At 46.5% G+C, this 23,008-nt stretch overlaps 1 protein-coding gene across 1 annotated transcript in view; it reads left to right on the forward strand.

Annotated features, from left to right (window-relative positions):
• itga2.2 (integrin, alpha 2 (CD49B, alpha 2 subunit of VLA-2 receptor), tandem duplicate 2) overlaps nt 1-23,008 on the forward strand; it is a 222,315-nt gene that overhangs the window by 27,649 nt on the left and 171,658 nt on the right. Inside the window, 1 exon segment of the mRNA XM_038790878.1 lies at nt 22,746-22,872. Coding sequence (XP_038646806.1) covers nt 22,746-22,872 — 127 coding nt within the window.

A 23,008-nucleotide genomic window follows, 5' to 3' on the forward strand; every position in this document is an offset into this window, starting at 1 on the left:
ACTCATAACTATGTTTGACAAATCAATTATTAGCAAGAGCACTGAATTTTTAATGATATTCCTGGATAATATCTGGGTTTTAAATTGAGTCAATACACACTGTTTTAAATCAAAAGTTCTGAAAAAGTTACATCTATCAGGTGTTAGAAGTCATCAGTAATTTCCATGCTGTTTTTACACCAACAATTATGATCTTGAAAAAGAATCAGACTTCTTGTTATGTCTGTGATGTTTTTAACAATTGGCTACATCATACTGACTATGATATCAAATGAAAATATACGATTTTGGAATATTAACACTGAAACTACTGAACAATCTGTGTATGAAACAATAATTCGAGCAGGGCTTTGTAGAAATGTGCAAAAATCCAGAGCCAAATTTCAAGCCCATTTGAGCTCAGCTGACTCTTTTATCTTTATCTGGCAGAAAAAACATATTGCCCAAGGGCACATTGAAAATCTAAGGATTTAGCCTCACCTCATTTCGACTGTCTGTGGTGTTTGGTTTCAAGTCTGTGTTTGAATTTCTTTTTGCATTTCTACCTGGTTTTCACATATCTATTTTAGATGATAGTTCCGTTTAGAAAATGAAAGGCGGGATTCTCCGTTGGCTCATGCCAGAAACGGGAAATGGGATTGGGCGGAGAACCGATACCGACGCCAAAATCACGGCGGGCGTTCATTTCATGCCAAATCGCAATTTTCCGTCGCCAATGCGTTCCAGAACACACGTACAGGAAACACGTACAGGAAACACCATCGGCATATCATTAACGGGCACTACCCAGTATTCTCCAGGGCCTCCATGATTCTCCTCCTCCGATGGGCTGAATTCCCGATGACGAGGTTTACTTGTGCTTTTAAAAATCGTTGAACCAGTGTCGTGTCCGGTGAGGGAGAGAGAGGAGGTAGGACACAGAGAGGCGCGACCGTGGGCTGCCGGGTTGGATACTGGCCGGGCTGGGTGGGGTGGAACCTGCCGGGGCCAGGGGGGTGGGGTGGTGAGGGGCTACTCCATGGGATGGGGGTGGAAGCAGAGCTGTCCCCTGGGGCATCCCGCCATATGGCACTGCCAGTCCTGGAGGCCCACTCTGGTCTTGGCCAGGGTCTGCATGCTCACGGCCATGGAGCACAAGTTCTGGACCATCTCCATCTGGAACTGTGCCACATCACACTGTGACTGTGCCACCACCTTCTGGGTTGGTGACATATCAGCCAGTGACTGCATCATCTCCCGCTGGGACTGGGCCAGTTCCCTCAGTGTCTGTGGGGTACAGGGTGGCCTGCCATGGGCAGCACGGTAGCACAAGTGATGAGCACTTGTCCAAGGTCCCAGGTTCGATTCCCTGCTGGGTCACTGTCTGTGCGGAGTCTGCACGTTCTCCCCCAATCTGCGTGGGTTTCTTCCAGGTGCTCCGGTTTCCTCCCACAGTCCAAAGGTGCAGGTTAGGTGGATTGACCATGATAAATTGCCCTTAGTGACCAAAAAGGTTAGGAGGGGTTATTGGGTTACGGGGATAGGGTGGAGGTGGGGGCTTAAGTGGGTCGATGCAGACTCGATGAGCTGAATGGCCTCCTTCTGTACTGTATTTTCTATGTTCTCCTCCATTGCATCCAGACGATCTCGAGCTCATCATCTGCGAACCTTGGTGCCACGCGACTTGCTGCCACCTTGTTGCCTGGGACAGTGTATGTGGGGAGTGAAGTGTGTTTATGCGACTGCAGCATATCTGCCTGAGTGTCGAATCCAGCACTGTTTCTCATTGGAATCGATTGTGTTCCACGTGGTTCTGGTGCTAGCCCCTCGACAGTCACAGAATCGGTCAAGGTGCGTGCCAGGTTTGCTGTCGTGGAAGTCCCCAAATCCTACCCCGACATCAACACTTAGTCTCAGGATTGGAGAATTCAGCTGACAGATTTTTCAATCGATAACATAATGAATGCTCGAAATAAGAACAAAAGGATTAGTCAGCATCTGAAAAGGAAAGATAAAATCGTGGGTGGAATTCTCTCAAAAAATGACTAAGTGTTATTCCAGGCAGGAAAATTGGTTCGAATCACGGCAGCTGTTCTGACGCAATTCCCATTGTGACCCACCTCGTACTTTGTCATTTTATTTGGAGCCAAGGATGATTTGCGCCAAATGTGATGTGTAGGACCCAAAAAGGCTGGCAAGGCTGGATCCTCAGAGGTCAGGCACTTTTGTTAAAGGGCGCCCCGATTTTAGAATAAGCTTACTGAACCCAAGTTTTAGGGCTTTGGAAGCCTATTAAAAGAATGCCAGGGTCAAGAGTTTGTGAAGAAAATTGAAAGCCTGCTGGTGAGTCAGGAATAATATGAAACGTAAGTGTAAAATGTTTTGACATCTTTAAATGTCTCTTTTAGATGCAATATTGCAGTGTAGACATATACATTTTTAATACAGTGATTCATCTTAGGGATTTGACTTGCAAAGGTGCGTTGCCCCTTACATTGACCATCATTGTGGAATTGGTCACATGCATTACAGTACATTTCCTCAGGAGAAAGTACCATAAGGTATTAAAAAATGTTTTTAAAAGTCCTGTGCTGTTTATGTGCTGCAAATTAATTGATTGGCAGATACGGAAGCTTTAAAAAACTGCTTTTGAATGTAGGAAAAAATTGTCTGCACCTGCCACCTGCTCATCCCCTTACCCCCACTCCCGTCCATTGACAGGCGTTCTGTTTCTAAATGGATATGTGTGGAGCTGGAAGCTTTTATCAGTGAGCCAGAGAAGACACAGCCAGAGTGAGACACAGCTAAGAGTGAGTTTAGGAATTTGAAGCTAGGTGGGAATTCGAAGCATGAGGGGAGAAGGTGCTTTTTATCCCTGGCAAGTCACTGGTGAGTAGTTTTTCCTTTTTGTTGTTTCTTTTTCTTTTCTTTGGAATATTTATTTATTTTTTCTTCGCTTTGTTTTTTGGAACTGTAGTTGTATAAGTTAAGCGAAGGCTTATCACATGGCAGGAGATCCCAGACCCGTGTCATGCTCCTCGTGTGCGATGTGGGAGCTCAGGGACACTTCCACTGTCCCTGGGTCCTTCATGTACAAGAAGTGTGTCCAGTGCAGCTCCTGTTAGACCATTTGACGGCTCTGGAGCTGCGGATGGGCTCACTTTGGAGCATCCGTGATGTTGAGGACGTCGTGGATAGCACGATTAGCGAGTTGGTCACTCCGCACGTGAAAGTTACCGTGGGAGATAGAAAGTGGGTGACCAAAAGACAGAGCAAGAGTAGGAAGGCAGTGCAAGTGTCCCCTGCGGTCATCTCCCTGCAAAACAGATATACCACTTTGGATACTGTTGAGGGAGATGGCTCACCAAGGGAAGGTAGCAGCAGCAAGGTTCATGGCACCGTGGCTGGCTCTGCTGCGCAGCAGGGCAGGAAGACGAATGACAGGGCTATAGTGAAAGGGGACTCAGTCGTAAGGGGAATAGACAAGTGGTTCTGCGGACGCAATTGAGACTCCAGGATGGTATGTTGTCTCCCTGGTGCAAGGGTCAAGGATGTCTCGGAGCGGCTGCAGGACATTCTGGGGGGGGGGGGGGGGGGGGGGGGGAGGGTGAACAGCCAGCTGTCGTGGTGCACATAGGCACCAACGATATAGGTAAAAAAAAAACGGGATGAGGTCCTACAAGCTGAATACAGGGAGTTAGGAGTTAAACTAAAAAGTAGGACCTCAAAGGTAGCAATCTCAGGATTTCAACCTGTGCCACGAGCTAAACAGAGTAGGAATGTCAGGATAGATAGGATGAATGTGTGGCTCGAGAGATGGTGCAAGAGGGAGTGATTCAAATTCCTGGGGCATTGGAACTGGTTCTGGGGGAGGTGGGACCAGTACAAACTGGACAGTCTACACCTGGGCAGGACTGGAACCGCTGTCCGGGGGGTGGGGGGTGTTTGCTAGAGCTGTTGGGGAGGGTTTAAACTAATGTGGCAGGGGATGGGAACCAATGCAGGAAGTCGGAAGGTAGTAAAACAGGGACAGAAACAAAAGGCAGTAAGGGGGAAAGTGTAAGGCAGAGAAGCCATAGTCAAAAATTAAAAAGGGCGATGGTACAGGGTACAGTGACTGACGGAAGCTCAGTGAATAGGCCCAGTAATACTAAAAGGAATAAAACGGGAAGTTAAAACATAAGCGACACGACAGGTTGTTACATGAAGATATGGGTTCAACGACAAGGAAAATTAGGAGAAAAGTTAAGAGGAAATGTAACTTTGGAGAGGTTACTGATCGAGGTGTTAAGATTCAGAACAGAGGTATAAAAACCAACGTAAGTGTACTTTACCTGAATGCTCGTAGTATTCGGAATAAGGTAAATGAGTTGAAGGCGCAAATCATTGTGAATGACTATGGTTTAGTGGCCATTACTGAAACAGGGCTAAAGGATGGTCACGACTGGGAGTTAAATATCCAAGGGTATCAAACTATTCGGAAGGACAGAGTGGATGGTAAGGGAGGTGGTGTAGCTCTGTTATTTAAGGATGACATCCGGGCAATAGTAAGGGATGACATCGGTGCTATGGAGGATAATGTTGAATCCATTTGGGTGGAAATCAGGAATAGTAAGGGGAAAAAGTCACTGATAGGAGTAGTCCATAGGCCACTAAATAGTAACATTATGGTGGAGCAGGCAATAAACAAAGAAATAACTGATGCATGTAGAAATGGTACAGCAGTTATCATGGGGGATTTTAATTGGTAACCATGTCAATTGGTTTAACCAGGTTGGTCAAGGCAGCCTTGAGGAGGAGTTTATAGAATGTATCCACGATAGTTTCCTAGAACAGTACGTAACGGAACCTACGAGGGAACAAGCGGTCCTAAATCTGGTCCTGTGTAATGAGACAGGATTGATTAATGATCTCATAGTTAGGGATCCTCTCGGAAGGAGCGATCACAATATGGTGGAATTTAAAACACAGATGGAGGGTGAGAAGGTAAAATCAAACACTAGTGTTTTGTGCTTTAAAAAAAATTACAATGGGATGAGAGAAGAGCTAGCTAAGGTAGACTGGGAGCAAAGACTTTATGGTGAAACAGGTGAGGAACAGTGGAGAACCTTCCAAGTGATTTTTCCAGTGCTCAGCAAAGGTTTATGCCAACAAAAAGGAAGGACGGTAGAAAGAGGGAAAATCGACCGTGGATATCTAAGGAAATAAGGGAGAGTATCAATTTGAAGGAAAAAGCATACAAAGTGGTAAAGACTAGTGGGAGACTGGAGGACTGGGAAATCTTTAGGGGGCAACAGAAAGCTACTAAAAAAGCTATAAAGAAGAGTAAGATAGATTATGAGAGTAAACTTGCTCAGACTATAAAAACAGATAGTAAAAGTTTCGACAAATATATACAACAAAAAAGAGTGTCTGAGGTAAATATTGGTCCTTTAGAGGATGAGAAGGGAGATTTAATAATGGGAGATGAGGAAATGGCTGAGGAACTGAACAGGTTTTTTGAATTGGTCTTCACAGTGTAAGACACAAATAACATTCCAGTGACTGATAGAAATGAGGCTATGACAGGTGAGGACCTTGAGATGATTGTTATCACTAAGGAGGTAGTGATGGGCAAGCTAATGGGGCTAAAGGTAGACAAGTCTCCTGACCCTGATGGAATGCATCCCAGAGTGCTAAAAGAGATGGCTAGGGAAATTGCAGATGCACTGGTGATAATTTACCAAAATTCACTAGACTCTGAGGTGGCCCTGTTGGATTGGAAATTAGCAAACGTGACACCACTGTTTAAAAAAGGAGGTAGGCAGAAAGCGGGTAATTATAGGCCAGTGAGCTTAACTTCTGTAGTAGGGAAGATGCTAGAATCTATCATCAAGGAAGAAATAGCGAGGCATCTGGATGGAAATTGTCCCATTGGGCAGACGCAGCATGGGTTCATAAAGGGCAGGTCGTGCCTAACTAATTTAGTGGAATTTTTTTGAGGACATTACCAGAGCGGTAGATAACAGGGAGCCAATGGATGTGGTATATCTGGATTTCCAGAAAGCCTTTGACAAGGTGCCACACAAAAGCTTGCCGCATAAGATAAAGATGCATGGCATTAAGGGATAGAGCATGGATAGAGGAGTGGTGAATTAATAGAAAGCAAAGAGTGGGGATTAATGGGTGTTTCTCTGGTTGGCAATCAGTAGTTAGTGGTGTCCCTCAGGGATCAGTGTTGGGCCCACAATTGTTCACAATTTACATAGATGATTTGGAGTTGGGGACCAAGGGCAATGTGTCCAAGTTTGCAGATGACACTAAGGTGAGTGGTAAAGCGAAAAGTGCAGAGGATACTGGAAGTCTGCAGAGGGATTTGGATAGGTTCAATGAATGGGCTAGGGTCTGGAAGATGGAATACAATGTTGACAAATGTGAGGTTATCCATTTTGGTAGGAATAACAGCAAACGGGATTATTATTTAAATGATAAAATATTAAAACATGCTGCTGTGCAGAGAGAACTCGGTGTGCATGAGTCGCAAAATGTTGGTTTACAGGTGCAACAGGTGATTAAGGAGGCAAATGGAATTTTGTCCTGCATTGCTAGAGGGATGGAGTTTAAGACTAGGGAGGTTATGCTGCAATTGTATAAGGTGTTAGTGAGGCCACACCTGGAGTATTGTGTTCAGTTTTGGTCTCCTTACCTGAGAAAGGACGTACTGGCGCTGGAAGGTGTGCAGAGGAGATTCACGAGATTAATACCAGAGCTGAAGGGGTTGGATTGTAAGGAGAGGTTGAGTAGACTGGGACTGTACTTGTTGGAATTTTGAAGGATGAGGGGGGATCTTATGGAAACATATAAAATTATGAAGGGAATAGATATGATCGATGCGGGCAGGTTGTTTCCACTGGCGGGTGAAAGCAGAACTAGGGGGCATAGCCTCAAAATAAGAGGAAGTAGATTTAGGACTGAGTTTAGGAGGAACTTCTTCACCCAAAGGGTTGTGAATCTATGGAATTTCTTGCCCAGTGAAGTATTTGAGGCTCCTTCATTAAATGTTTTTAAGATAAAGATAGATAGTTTTTTGAAGAATAAAGGGATTAAGAGTTATGGTGTTCAGGCCGGAATGTGGAGCTGAGTCCACAAACGATCAGCCATGATCTCATTGAATGGCGAATCAGGCTCGAGGGGCCAGATGGACTCCCCCTGCTCCTAGTTCTTAATTTCTTATATTATGACAACTGTTCTATTGCAGACTCGATGGGCTGACTTGCCTCCTTCTGCACTATTGGGATTCTCTGATTCTATGATTATGAATTCTTGGTTGGGTTCCAAAAGCTACAGCTTAGCATGTGATCTTATTGATTTGAGAACTATTGAAACATTTACCAGCCAATGATAACAGAGTGTGCTTTGATATGTTTTTTCTGTTCACAAACCTAACAGGCACTTAAAGGATTATAACTTTTATTCCATTTGTTATTTCTTTTTGGTCCAATATTAATAATGGTGGTCAGCATTTCCTATGGTGGTCAGAGATTTTTAAATATGTTTTAAAATAATTTTGATTGCCATTGCATTGCTCCTGAGAACTGTACATAGTAAATACTGAGTGAGTGTCTATGGAGGATGCGTAGGATCAGAGAAGTGGTATGGAGTTACATGGGAAATGTGAGGTGGCATGAGCTGGAAATGGGGAATGAGAGGTGACATGGAGTGGCATGAGGGTGGTGGGGTAAGGAGTGATGTTTAGGGCACCTTTAAACAAGGTTCGGAGTTGGGCTGCTGTGTTGCAGCATCTGCACACCCACCTTCCTCACACATTCCTTTGCAACGCGCTGCACAATGCCACAGTGGTTAGCACCGCTGACTCACAGCTCCAGGATCCCAGGTTCAATTCCGCCCTCAGGTGACTGCGTGGAGTTTGCACTTTCTCCCCGTGTCTGCATGGGTTTCCCCCGGGTGTTCCAGTTTCCTCCCACAGTCCAGAGTTGTGCAGGTTTGGTGGATTGGCTATGCTAAATTGCTCCTTCATGTTCAAAAGATTAGGTGGGGTTACTGGGTTGCGGGCATAGGGTGGAGGCATGGTCTTAAGTAGGATGCTCTTTCCAGTGCGGACTTGATGGGCCAAATGGCCTTCTGCTGCACTGTAAGGATTCATGATCTATGAAATGCACAGGAAACCCAACCCCTGTATGAAAAGATGAAAATCGCTCATAAAGTCACAAGGGTCAAGTAGGCATTTTGTGAGCTACAAAATGTATAGGACAGGTTTTCCTTAGCCGAGACAAACATTTTATGTATATTTGATAGTTATCCACTACTAGCTGAAAACTAGTTGGCTCTCTTCTTGGGAATGATAATAATTGTATGTTGAGATTTAGGACGGGTTTCTCTGTCCCGCCACACCATGGGCTAGATTCTCTGCCATGCCACATTTCTGCCTCGACCCTCCGGCGGGATTCTCCGTTACGCCAGCCGGTCAATGTGGTTTCCCATTGTGGCGGCAGCCCCACGCCGTCGGGAGACCCCATGGCGCCAGCAAAACGGAGCATCCCACCGGCGGAGAATCCCACCCTAGATTTCTGGTGCTGTATGCCATCAGGATTCTCCGTTTCACCGGCTGGACAATGGGGTTTCCCATTGTGGGACAGCCCCACGCTGTCAGGAAACCCGCGGCTGCTGGCAAAATGGAGAATCTTGATGGTGGAGAATTCAACCCATTGTCTTCATTATTCTTCAATGGAAGTTGTGGGGGGGTGGGGGAAGGGGGCATGAAGTAAAAGCAGTTGTTTACTTAGGAATCAACACAAGTTTATTTAGACCTAACTGTGGCAAAACATCAATAAAAAGATGAAATATGCAATATCTTTGATCCTGGCCACCTGAAGTGCTTTCTATCAGGTCTGCAAAGCTCGGATAATTGAATAGTGCTGAATTTGGTTGTGCTGGAGTGCATGTGTACAAATACGTGATGCAAATTAACTTACATCAGAAGCTACGAAGAGAGCAATTATTCTCACCAGCTGTGGGCCTGAAATACATATATTGGTTAAGATTCTGATTGATCCTGTCCAACCTAAAGGCAGAATCTAAGGGGCATTAATCCAAATAGTCAAAGAATATCTGAGCTTGAACACGCTATTGTGGAAAAGTATGAGGCAAAAAAGGAGATGAAAATGTTTCTCAGTCTATGGAAAAACTGGGAAACTACAGAAACATTCACCTGCTATGGGTTTCTTGGGATAAAGTGCTTTGAAGAAAACATTGACACAGAGGAAAATGTTGGTGGAAAGCAGATTCATGTCTCAAAATAGTAATTACCAGTAGGAGCCACAAGTTCAACAGCTGTTGACTGAATAAGGTTGCACAACCATTTTGGAGGAGTGCTAATCATCATTATTACGTTAAAGTGTGTGTCATAGCTAAGCAGAATCAAAACATTTAACTGAAGCGTTGCTCTGAACTGGTGAGTGCTACTGGATTGGCAGAAGGAAGAATAAAATAAATCCACAATTCATTTCACAGCATTGTGAGAAAAGAAAAAGCTGCAGCTGGATTCTCCGTCTGCGGGTTCCTCAGCGTCACGGCAGTGCGCTCACGCGGATTTCCCGATGGCGTGGGGGTGTCCACAATGGGAAACCCCGTTCGCCGTCTGCCGGGACAGAGTGTCCCGCTGCTGGAGGCGGCGCGCCGATACAGAAAACAGGTGCAGTGGGACGGAGAATCCCTCCCACCCAGGTGTTCATTTATGTCAACTCGAAAAAGGAATCTGAGGAAGGAGCTGGTAGCACAAGATCAGATGAATGAAGACCGGAAGTTCCTCCTTGTTCCATTGAAGGAAAGAAGCAACATGAAGTTGTGGTGACAATTCAGATACTGAAGAAACTGAATTGGGTGGCACGGTGGTTAGCACTGCTACCACACAGCGTCAGGGACCTGGGTTCTAATTCCGGCCTTGGGTGACTGTCTGTGTGCAGTTTGCACTTTCTCCCTGTGCCTGCCTGGAATTCCGCCAGGTGCTCCGGTTTCCTCCCACAATTCAAAGGTGTGCAGGTTAGGTGGATTGGCCATGCTAAAATTACCCTTTTGTGTCCAAAGATGTGGAGGTTAAGTGGGGTTACAGGGATAGGGCAGGGGAGTGAGCCTAGTTAGGGTGTTCTTTTCAGATGTTCAGTGCAGACTCGTTGGACCAACTGGCCTCCTTCTGCACTGTAGTGATTCTATGGACACCAGGGTTCTATTTTCTATCATTGGACGAATGGGAAACTGTTCAACCTCTGATGCCTCTAGGCCAGAAGCAAAGCCACCCCAACATCTGTTGAGCTGCAGTATGCAGACGACGTCTGTGTGTGTGTACACATTCAGAGGCCAAGCTACAAACCATCGTTGACACATTCTCCGAGGCACATGAGAGAATGGGCCTCAGACTAATCAAAGATTTTCTACCAGCCCGCTCTTGCCACACAAAACTTCCCCCCCATCCATCAAGATGCACGATAACCTCTTGGACAATGTAGATCATTTCCAATGCCTCAGGAGCCTCCTCTCGGTGTGAGCAGGCATTTATGATGAAAGCCAACATCGACACCAATTCTCCAGTGCAGTCTTCGGACACCTGAGGAACAGAGTATTTGAAGACCGAGACATCAAACCCAGCACTAAGCTCATGTGTACAGAGCAGCTGTAGTTTCCGCCCTCCTGTATGTACCAAAATATGGACAATGTACAATAGACACCTCAAATCCTTGGAGAGATATCATCAATGCTGTCTCTGCAAAATTCTGAAAATCCACTGGCAAGCAAGGCGTACCAATGTGAGCATCCTCTCCCAGGCCATTATCCCCAGTATTGAGGCAATTGACCAGCTGCAATGTGGGCCACATTGCCCGCATGCCCGACGCAAGACTCCCAAAACAAATTCTCTACTGGGAGTTCCACAATGGCGAGTGATCAGCAGGAGGGCAAAGGAAACACTGCAAGGAGACTCTGAAAGCCTCTCTAAATAAATGCAACATCCCCATTGACACGTGGGAATCGCTTGCCTTAGAATGCACAAACTCGAGAAAAAGCATCCACGAAGGTGCCAATCACCTCAAGCATCATAACGTGGAGCACATGGAGGCGTAGCTTAAACAATGGAAAGAGAGTGCAGATTTCAAAGCGTCGCACTCACCCACCTCATCATACACCACATTCCAAACCTGTGGCAGAATCTGCGGATCCAGGATTAGACTTTTTAGCCATCACAGGACCCACATCCCTGGACTGGAAGCAAGTCATCCTCAACCAAGAAGATGAGTGATTCTATGATTCTATGATTCTGTGGACACCGGAGTTCCATTGTTACGTTATTAATAATAATAATCTTTATTATTGTCACAAGTAGGCTTATATTAACACTGTAATTAAGTTACCGTAAAAAGCCTCTAGTCACCACATTCAAGCACCTGTTTGGGTACACTAAGGGAGAATTCAGAATTTCCAATTCACCTAAGAAGTATGACTTTCGGGACTTATTGGAGGAAACCGGAGCACCCGAAGGAAACCCACGCAGACACGGGGAAAATGTGCAGACACCACACAGACAGTAATCCAAGCGGGAATCGAACCTGGCACCCTGGCTCTGTGAAGCAACAGTGCTAACCACTGTGCTACTGTGCCGCCCATAACTATATAGTGAAAGTTCCAGAAAATTACCCTACAAAAATCATATGATTCACACATTATTGTGGACACGTTTTCCTGATTTCTGGGAAAATAAAACACAAAAATCAAACCAAACAATTGTCTGTAATTGCAGTGAAGTGCAAAGGTCCCTCATTAATGAGCCAAGATTATTTTCATTGTCTGAAGTTGAACTGGGTCAGTATTATGAAAATCAACACTCAGAGAACAGTGCATGTATTCATGGAAGAAGCCCAAACTCAGACCAAAACTTGGTACAGCAAAGAACATACAAGTAAATCTTCATGGTCCAGAAATTGGTGGAGCAGTACACCTCATGGTCAGTGATATGAATTAGATATTTTTTTCTTAGTCTTCAGATTGTCCCAGCTTTGCACAGCAAATTGATGGAAAGCAAAATAATGATGGCGCAATAGTGTGAATGTCACATCGAATGACCTCGTGAATATTGTGCCCATTTGTCTATCAATGTGAGGATAGAAAAAGAAACAAAGTTAGGGGCAGCACGGTAGCACGGTGGTTAGCATAAATGCTTCACAGCCCCAGGTTCAGTTCCCGGCTGGGTCACTGTCTGTGCGGAGTCTGCACGTCCTCCCCGTGTGTGCGTGGGTTTCCTCCGGGTGCTCCGGTTTCCTCCCACAGTCCAAAGATGTGCGGGTTAGGTGGATTGGCCATGCTAAATTGCCCGTAGTGTCCTAAAAAGTAAGGTTAATGGGGGGGTTGTTGGATTACGGGTATAGGGTGGATACGTGGGTTTGAGTAGGGTGATCATTGCTCGGCACAACATCGAGGGCCGAAGGGCCTGTTCTGTGCTGTACTGTTCTATTCTATTTATCTATAACAATGGAGAAGGAGTGGCTTGGAGTCAATGTACAGAAAGAAATAAAGAGAGGAAAAAAAGAGAATAGGTTAAGATAGAGATAGAAGGTGTTACAACCATATGAGGAGGGCTAACACTGTTTCTTCCCCTGCTACCACTCTCAGTCTGACCGTGTTTGTTCAGGGATTTTCATGAATTTAGCAAGGATATTCTTTGCCAATGTGGCAGAAGTCCCACTTTGTATACTTTCAGATTATGAAAAAATAGTCAGACAGACTGAGTTCAAACAAAGCACAAGATAAATTTATTGACCCTAATTGCCAAACTTTAAAAAGACTAGGTAACTCGCAACCACCAATCATACATCACACACATTCCCTGGGCACACAAATACACTGGTACAGATGGCAGGATAAGAGAATAGCTTAAAGGCTTTATTACAGTTCATGAAGAAAATAAGACAAGCAAAGAAATATGTGGTTAACTGTCCTTGGCTGGTCTTGGTGCAGTGATTCCATGTTACAGCTATTCTATCAGTTGTCTTCCTCAGTGCAGTTGTTTGGAGCAGATTTCTATGTTTTCAGTAGATTTCTCTTCTTGAGATGTTTACTTTACAAACCACAAGTCCCGAAAGACGTGCTGGTTAGGTGAATTGGACATTCTGAATTCTCTCTCGAACAAGCCTGGAGTGTGGCAACAAGGGGCTTTTCACAGTAACTTCATTGCAGTTTTAATGTAAGCCTACTTGTGACAATAATAAAAAGATCGGAAAAATATTTTTAAAAATCCTGGTGCAATACTTTCGAGAGGGGGGGCGAAATTCTCCAACCCCAAGCAGGGTCGGAGAATCAGCCGGTGGCGCCGATATTGCCGCTCCCGCCATGTTAAAGATTCACCCACCCGCCATAAAACGGCGTTCTTCAAATCCCGCCGGCCGCCTCGGATAACAGCTGGCGCCGGCGGGATGCCATTGTTTTTTTAAGCTTTTTTATTCACCGGCCCGGATGGGCCGAAGTCCCGCCGATGTGGCCACGGGTCACGTCGGCGAAAATCAAAGTAGGTTTATAACCTATTCACACTATTTCACACTCCTCAGGAGGTGTTGAGAGTCTGTTCCCTTTTCATTTCACTTGGGAGGAAATTCAAGCTGTATATTCCGGCAGGCTAGCAGTCCTCCATTGTCTTCATAGAATCATCGGTTATTGTTTAATTTTTTAAAATTCAGCCATAAAAGGAGAATTAGAAATGATGGTTGCGATTCTCCCCCACATTGTGCCCAGCATACCACGGAGAATAGTGGGAGACCCCCTAAATGTGGTTCGTGCTGGGTGCCAAATGGAGTGTGATACTCTGGGCACGCAGAATCTGACACTATCCGCTTCACACCCTCGCTGCGCATTTAAATGTGTTCAGCCCGTTTGAAGTCAGAGTCTCCTGACTCCCAGGATTCTCCATCCCGCTGGTGCAGCACGAGGCGGTGGGAATCACGGCTGGTTTCCATGACTGGAGATCAGATTCTGGAGGGCTCGGGAGCCATTGGAGCCCCTGGGTGGTCAGGGACTGCCAGAAGCACTGCCAGGGTCCCAAGGGGCACTGCCAATGGATGGGCCTAAGAGAGGGCATGGACATGAATGGAGGGTGCTGCGGAGAGCCTGAAGGGGTGGAAATGAAGGAGAGGCTTGAAGGGGAAGCAATGTTGGGGGGGGCTGGCTGAAGGGGAGGCATGGAGAGTAAGAGAGCTGAAAGGGGGGGGGCCTTCGGCGACCCCATGGTAGCATGTCGATAACTTGGCCGGGGGCGCTGTACCAGCAATTGGGGGGAGGGGGTTGGGCATGATGCCTGCGAGTGAACAAAGAAAAGTACAGCACATGAACAGGCCCTTCGCCCCTCCAATCATGTATTTGTCAAGATATCTCTTAAATGCCACTACCGTATCTGCTTCCACCACCTCCCCTCGCAGTGCATTCCCACGACTCACCACCCTCTGTGTAAAAAAACCTGCCTCGCACATCTCCTCTAATCTTTCCCCCTTGCAACTTAAACCTATGTCCCCTAGTAATTGAATTTTCCATCCTGGTAAAAAGCAGCTGATTATCCACTCTGTCTATGTCACTCATGATCCTGTAAACCTCTTTCAGGTCACCCCTCAACATCCTTCCTTCGTTCCAGTGAAAACAATCCGAGTTTATTCAAACTCTCCTCATAGCTAATACCCTCCAGGCCAGGGAACACCTTGGTAAACCTCTTCTGTACTCTCTCCAAACCATTCACATCCTTCTGGTAATGTAGCGACTAGAATTGTACACAATATTCCAATGTGGCTTAACTAAGGTTCTGTGCAGCTCATACATCATAGAATTTACTGCGCAGAAGGAGGCCATGAGGCCTATCGAGTCTGCATCGGCCCTTGTAAAGAGCACCTTACTCAAGCCCACACCTCCACCCTATCCCTGGAACCAGTAACCCCACCTAACCTTTTTTTGGACACTAAGAGCAATTTATCATGGCCAATCCACCTAATCTGCACATCTTTGGACTGTGGGAGGAAACTGGACACCCGGAGGAAACCCACACAGACACTGGAAGAACGTGCAGACTCCGCACAGACAGTGACCCAAGCCGGGAATCGAAATGGAATCCTGGGGCTGTGACGCAACAGTGATGACCACTGTGCTATCGTGCCGCTACAGCATGACTTGGCAATTTCTATACTCAATGCCCCGACCGATGAAGGCAAGCATACCTTACTCCTTCTTGGCTGCCTTATCCATCTGCTTTGTCACTTGCAGTGATGTGTGGACCTATACACCCAGATCTCTCTGCCTGTCAATATTCCTTAGGGTTCTGCCATTTACTGTATAAATCCCACCTGTATAGGACCTTCCAAAATGCATTACCTCACATTTGTCCAGATTAAACTCCATCTGCCAATTTTCTGCCCAAGTCTCCAACCCATCTATATCCTGTTGGCATCCTCTGACAATCCTCTTCACTATCCGCAATCTTTGTGTCATCCACAGACCTACTAATCAGACCAGCTACATTTTCCTCCAGATCATTTATATATCCTACGAACAACAAATGTCCCAGCACTGATCCCTGCAGAACAGTGACAAAGGATTTCTCTCGGTAAGTAGGTGGGAGGGGGTGGGGGGGGGGGGGGGGGGGGGGGGGGGGGGGTTGTAGTGTTGTCTGAAGATCGGGGAACCCTTTAAAAGGTGTGCCCAGATCTCCGATCAGGTGTCCTGGTCGGCTTCTTTTGGTTCTACACTTCTCTTTCCTGGCAGAAATCTCCCAGGCTTCAAACAAATGACCAAGTGTGGGTGGATTGCAATGAGAATCATAACAGAACAGCCTGTGGGATTTTCACCAGTTTTCCCATCCTGAATTACACTTGGGGGGGGGGGGGGTTCTCCAGGTCCGCGAGCAGTGGGATTTGCGATGGCCCGGAGAATCGGGCATCAGACAAAAAACATGTTTCAAGCCAGATGTCAAACATGTTGCACATTCCCAGGACCTGATGGGAACATGCAAAACCCTCATCTTCAGTCATATCAATACAATTATTGGGTTGCAATCCTGGTTCAAAGGCCTCCAGTAATGATCCCGCAATCATGCGGGTTTGAATTGGTGCAATTCCTGAGGAACGGGAACCTGGTGATTTTCACTCTGAGGGGGCAAGGGGATGAGTACTCTCTCTGCACTTGCCTCCAGGCTGCCAAGTGGGGTCCTTCAAGGAAATGGGAGTTGGGGAGGTACTTAGACTGATTTGATTTGATTTATTATTGTCACATGTATTAGTATACAGTGAAAAGTATTGTTTCTTGTTTGCTGTACAAACAATGCATACCGTACATAGGGAAGGAAGGCGAGACTGCAGAATATAATGTAGAATGAAGTTTTAGAAGCATAGAACGAGAGAAAAATATAGAATTGGAGGGTTTGCTGGGCACAGCTTGCAAAAAGTCACCTCGCTCCTCCGCCATCTTGGATTTTTGGGCTGTGCTGGAGCGGCTCAGATTGGGGGTCTTCCCTGGGGTGGGGCTTGTTTGACTGGTCTGCCTATCTGCAGTCTTTAAACCCTTGAAATTGTTTGTCAGCATGTAAAGACGAAAGTGTAAGTCTTCCCATCTGTAGTCTTAAACAGTTTAAACTGTCTGTTAACACATCAAAATAAAAGCCATGTGAGAATAAAGTGAAAGTCTTCCCATCTGCAGCCTGAAAACCTTAAACTGTTTTCCAGTATGTCAAACTGAAAGACCTGTGAGATGAAGGTAAAAGTCGTCCCTTTAATGTGGTGGAAACCTTATGAAGTAGGTTCTCACAGTCAATTTCATTGTCCTTACACTTTTTCCAGCCTGTGTGCATGCCTAGAAGCCTAAAAGCTTTGAACTGCATTGTTTGCATTCACTTTCATGAACCATTGCCATGAAAATCCTCTTGATTGACAGGTCCAGGCAGTTTAAAAGGAAGGATTACTGTTGTCATTTATATAGCTCTACAGGGTCTATTAACTCTGAAATGCTTCCTCTTTTGAGCTGTTGTTCTTTCTAACCGCAGTCTTTTTAAAAGAGGCTGTCTCTTTGTTCTCAAGAGCTCTTGATGAAGAGCAGATGCAGGGGCAGCACTCAGACAGAGTACCAGCCAATGATTTTGGGGAGGGGGGGGGGGGAGCGGGTTGCAACAGTATTCTGAGATCAGGGTGTCCTCTAAAAAGACGCCCTGATTTCTGAGCAGTGGGACCACTCAGCGAGTTTACCCCAACTCCTCTCACAGTCAACATAATGCGCGATCCTAGTTTAAAAAAATTCTAAGTGCCATTGAATGCCATGTCAGTGTCGCTACTAGCGCTAACGGGAAACATTCCATTTTTCCTGCTGGTGGGAGCATTTCGTCTTCAAACAGGAGAATCGTGACCTTTGGGAGAACTCCAAAAAGCTCATCCTCAAAACGAATGAGATCAGTAGAATTGGATTATATGATTTATGAAAGCATAATTGAGATAATCACCTGCAGAAGATAGGCAAGTCTAATGTTGCCTTTGATAAGACCTGAGATCATGCTGAGAAAATGCTGTGGTCAACATCAAAGACTGACATCAGTTGGGTATGTGGGGCTGGATTTTCCAATCCCCCAGCCACGTGTTTCTCAGCGGCGTGCCATTCGCTGGTGGCTGGATTCTCTACTCCTGCCACTCGCCAATGGGATTTCCCATTGAAGCCACCCCATGCTGCTGGGAAACCCATGGGTGAGGGTGCTCTGCTGGTGGGAAAAGAGAATCCCCGGCCGGAGTTTCAACGAAAACTGTGCACATGCCTGGCCACGGACTCATCAATTCTCCGGTCGTTTATGTTGGGAACGGCAGGAGTTTTACCAAGCAAGGGTCCCAGCACTGAGCCCTGGGAAACACCACTTTCATCTCATCTCCAGTCTGAGAAATGCCTATCTTTCTCTACCCTCTGTTTTCCTATCTCTTCGCCAACTTCTTTATTTTATATATAAATTTAGTGTACCCAAGTCATTTTTTTCCAATTAAGGGACAATTTAGCGTGTTCAATCCACCTACCTTGCATCTCTTGGGTTGTGGGGGCTAAACCCACGCCAACACAGGTACAATGTGCAAACTCCACATGGACAGTGACCCAGAGCCCGGATCAAACCTGGGACCTCGGCACCGTGAGGCAACGTAGCTAACCCACTGCACCACCGTGCTGCCCAATTAGCCAACTTCTAATCCATGCTGCCAAGGATCAATCCCAAACATTTTTAATTTGCTAACCAACCTGCCATGTGGCACCGTATCAAATGCTTTCTGCAAGTCTAAATAAACAACATCAATGGCACTACCTTCATCTACTACCTGTATCACCTCGTCAAAGAACTCAATTAAATTTGGTCAGACATGACCTGCCCTTGACAAAGCCATGTTGACTGTCTAGTATTAACTTATTGTTCTCTAAGCCTATATTTATCTCATCCCATATTATTGTCTCCATCTGTTTTCCCATTATTGATGTCAAGCTGACAGGACTGTAGTTTCCTGGGTTATCCTTTGTCCCCTTTTTAAACAACTGAGTCACATTTGCGATCCGCCTGTCCCCTGGGACTAATCCTGTGTTCAGAGAGGCCTGGAAGAATTCAGTCAATGGCTAGGCAATATGCTCCCTTACCTTTCTCAGGATGCCTCCCATCCGGGCCTGGCAACTTCTCTACCTGGAGTGCTGCCAGCCTTTTTAGCACCTTTTCTTTATCCATCACTGTATTGCTCAGTAGCTCAAGACCCATATTTTCAACTGGGCCTTTGTCACCATCATCTAATTTGGTAAAGACAGAAGCAAGTACCACTTTAGTACCACTGCCATACCCTTTGCTTCAGTGAGCAGTTTACCTTGCTTGTCCCTTATGGGACCCACTCTATCCTTCACTAATCTTTTACCATTAATATGTTCATTTTCCTATTTGGATTAGCACACCCTGCAATCCTTTCCTCATGCCTATTCCAGCTATTCGAATTCCAGCCTTGGTCTCTCTCCTGCGATATCCTCCTTGAGATACCCTTTGTGATTTCTATTGTTATTATTATTCCAGCATGCATCATATGCCTCTTTTTTTATTCTGTATTTCTCATCAATATCCTTAGCCATCCAGGGTACTCTAGCTTTGGATGCCGTGCATTTATTGGGTATGTACCTAGCTTGCACCCTATTCATCTCTCCTTTCAAAGTCTCCCATTTTCCATCCATTATTTTATCCATGAAAATGCGTTTCCGATCAACCTGCTCCAGTTCAACTTTTAGAGCCCTAAAATCTGCATTTTTTCAGTCTGGGATCTTGATCTGTGACTGATTTTTATTCTTTTCCAACTTAATATTGAATTATATTATATTGTGATCGCTACTCCCCAATGGCTCCCCCACTCTGATGTTCTCCACCTGCACTGCCTCATTTCCTAGGATTAGATCCAGCACAGCTTGCTCCCTGGTAGGACTGGAAATGTACTGTTCTAGCAAGTTGTCCTGAACACACTGCAGGAATTTCTCCCCTTCCTTGCCCCACACTCTACCCGTTTTCCAGTCTACCTTGGGGAAATTGAAATCACAACTCTACTTGCCCTACAGGTTTCCATGAATATAAATGCACTCTTCCACTTCCTCCCCACTATTTGGAGGTCTAGAGTAAATATCAAACAAGGTCACCACTCCCTTCCTGTTTCTCACCTCCAACCATAGAGTGTGGCGACTAGGGGCTTTTCACAGTAACATCATTGCAGTATTAATGTAAGCCTACTTGTGACAATAATAAAGATTATTATTATAGATTCTAATTCAGGAACTGCATCTCGTTCAAGAGCTATGATACTATCTTTGACCAAAATTGCAACACCTCCTCCCTTTTTACCCACCCTGTTCCTGCTAAAAACCTTGGGCTGAATTCTCCGCAGCCCGACGCTGAAATCGCGGCTGGCACCGGGGCGGAGAATCCATTTCTGAAATCGGGACCGCCACCGGTTCCCCGATTCTCCGTGCCCCAAAAAGCGGCATACTCTCAGAGCACGCCGCACCGCATATCCCCAACCTGCAGCCATTGCTGGAGGGCTGCCCCGCCATTCTCCGCCCTCGACCGGCCAAAGTCTCGACGGCATGGATCTCATGTGGTCCTGCGGTCAGGATGCCACCGTAGCAACTGTGGGCTCAATCCGCAGCCGCCCTGGTCGGGGGTGGGCCGATCAGAGAGCAGAGAGGGCCTTATACACGGCCGTGCAATTTTGGGGCGGGCGGTCTGGGTTGGATGCGCAGTCGATGGGGGGCACTATGTTTAAGGTCCATCTCCGCGGTTTGAGTCCGCCATGGAACACGGTGTGACCGCTAGAGGCTGCCGCCGTGCGCTAACGTGGCCTCTGACCTAGAAGTGCAGGGGCCCCGCTGCTAGTTTCATGCTGGTTCACTGGCCATCTCGGTGATGGAAACAAACCCCTTTGCCCGGGCATCCTGGTGGGCTCGGTGCACATTGAAATGGATGGATTGTGCCGACTGGGCATATAGGGCCTCCATGATGGCATGGATGCACCTGTGCACTGAGCTCTGTGAGATCCTGGACAGGTCCCTACTCAGCGCCTGGAAGGACCCCATCGCGTAAAGGTTCAGGGCGACCATCACCTTGTCGGCCTCCAGGAGTGGCAGTCCTCCCCCATACCCCTGCGGTGCCAGGTGTGCCATGATCTGGCAGATATGTTGCACTGTACCTTTCCTCAGCTGGAGTCTTTGACAGCATGCCCGGTCTGGCAGGTCCTCGAATGACAGGCGCTGTGGCACACATGAGGCTTCCTTTGCAGCTTCTCCTCCTGGGCCTGTTGGGCGGCCGTCTCTCCATTCTCAGTAGCTGCCTCCTGTTCCTCTTGGGCAGGCTCCGCTGCTGCAGCTTCCTCCTCCTCAAGCAGCTCCAGCTTTCATAGCCTCCTTGCATACCCCAGGGCTGCGGTGACTAGTAGGAAGGCCACCATTGCTGGTTGAATTCCAATACCCCAGGGGTCTGGGGTGCGAGGGTGGTGGGGTGGAGGTCGGGGCTGGGGTGTGGGGGTGGTGTGGTGTGGGCACTCACACAGCCGGTGTCACAGTGAGGTATGCAGCAAGGTGGCTGCCTTGCAGGTTGCGGCAATGGCGATCTATGCCTGGACACTGCCTCAGTCCCATGCAGGGGGGAGCATCCCGGCCCCACCTCCCCCCGTAACCTCCACCCCCCCACCCCCAACTCCCCCTTCCCCCCAGCCAGCCTGGCCAGTGTCTAGCCTGGCAGTCCACAATCACACGTCTCCGTGTCCTACCTACTTTCTCTCCCTCATCAGCCACAGTGCCTGTTTCACGATTTTTGAAAACACAATTGAACCTCACCGTCGGGAATTTGCCCCAGTGAAGGCGGAGAATTGCGGAGACCCCGGTGAATACCAGGTGTGGCACGCTAACGATATGCCGAGGGTGTTTACTGTACATGCAGAGTGGAACGCATTGATGCTGCTGTTGAGGGACTGGAGAATTGTGATTTGACGTGATACCGGCTCCCAAAACGATTTCTGCATCAAAATCGATTCTCCATCCAATCATTTCCCCATTCCGGCATCGGCCGATGAGATTCCGCTCATAATTTTTCCTCATATCTGTTTTAAATCTGCTACTCCTGATCCTAAACATAGACCTCTCGTTCTAGGTTGTTCCACAAGAGGAAGCACCCGCTCCACGTCTACTTTGTCAATCCCTTTTGTCATCTTGTATACTCCATTAGATCTCTTCTCATTCTTCTAAACCTGAAATAGTATAGGCCTAAACTGCTTAAACACTCTTCATAAGACAACTCCACATCTCTAGAATCAATCCAGCGAACTTCTTCTGAATTCCCTCTAATGCAACTACATCCCTCCTCAAATAAGGGGACCTTGCACACTCTGCCCATTTATAACAGCTGGCATGAAGGAAGAGGCCACAAAAAGATAAAGAAAGCCTGTGGGGCCAGGAGGAATGCTGTGTTAGCACCAGGCTCAGCAAGAATAATGTGGATCACTGTCTCCCTGGGCTCTCCTATTCTATAAACATATCCCTTCCACCCCTGCTCACTGGACCTATCATCATTCTGGCCAAGCAAGCCTGAGGATCACACAATGCATAGCAGGAGACACTAATTTGGGACAGTGAGCTTTCCACAGGCATGATAATAAAGTGTGGTTCTCTTAAACAATTGGACATCTCATTTTTAAAAATAAATTTAGCGTCCCCAATTTTTTTTTTCCAATTAAGGGGCAATTTAGCGTGGTCAATCCACCTGACCTGCACATCTTTGGGTTATTGGGGTGAAACCTACACCAATACGGGGAGAATGTACAAACTCCACAGGCACAGTGACCCAGGGCCGGGATTGAACCCGGGACTTCAGCGCTGTAGGCAGCAGTGCTAACTGCAGCACCACCGTACCGCCCGAACAATTGGACATCTCAATGTCAGGATCTGGTAGCTGGCTCACACACTCCACCGGCTGGTCACCCAGACGGCTGGACAAAGAAATAACATTTGCAAAAAGAACTCTCGAACATTGTAATTGTTCATCAGCACTCACATTTCAAAAGTAAAATTCCTGAATATTAAAATAATAACTTACAAAATGTGTGCAAGATCATTAATCGGTTCGGCTTGAAAAAATAAATGCAAACTATTTAATATCATAACAACCATTCTGAAATATTAGCTTACTTCTGATTCACAAATTGACATTGTTTTTGCACTTTATATAGGTGGTCTTCTTCTGCAACCATCCCAGGCCTTTAACGTTGATGTGTTGAGAGCCAAAACGATGTCAGGCCCTCCAGGCGTTCAGTTCGGCACCACCGTTCAGCAGTTCTCAAACTCTGATGGGAAATGGTAAGGTCGACATTATTCTGACAGTTTGAGAACATCGTAATAGAGCATGGTTCACCTACAATCATGTTTACTTTACGTTATAGTGTCTGGAAGTAAATTAAAAACAAGACCGATACAATGATCAATTTGGGCGCTG

Source organism: Scyliorhinus canicula, chromosome 3 (assembly GCF_902713615.1).
Source record: "Scyliorhinus canicula chromosome 3, sScyCan1.1, whole genome shotgun sequence".
NCBI classification, from domain to species: Eukaryota; Metazoa; Chordata; class Chondrichthyes; order Carcharhiniformes; family Scyliorhinidae; genus Scyliorhinus; species Scyliorhinus canicula.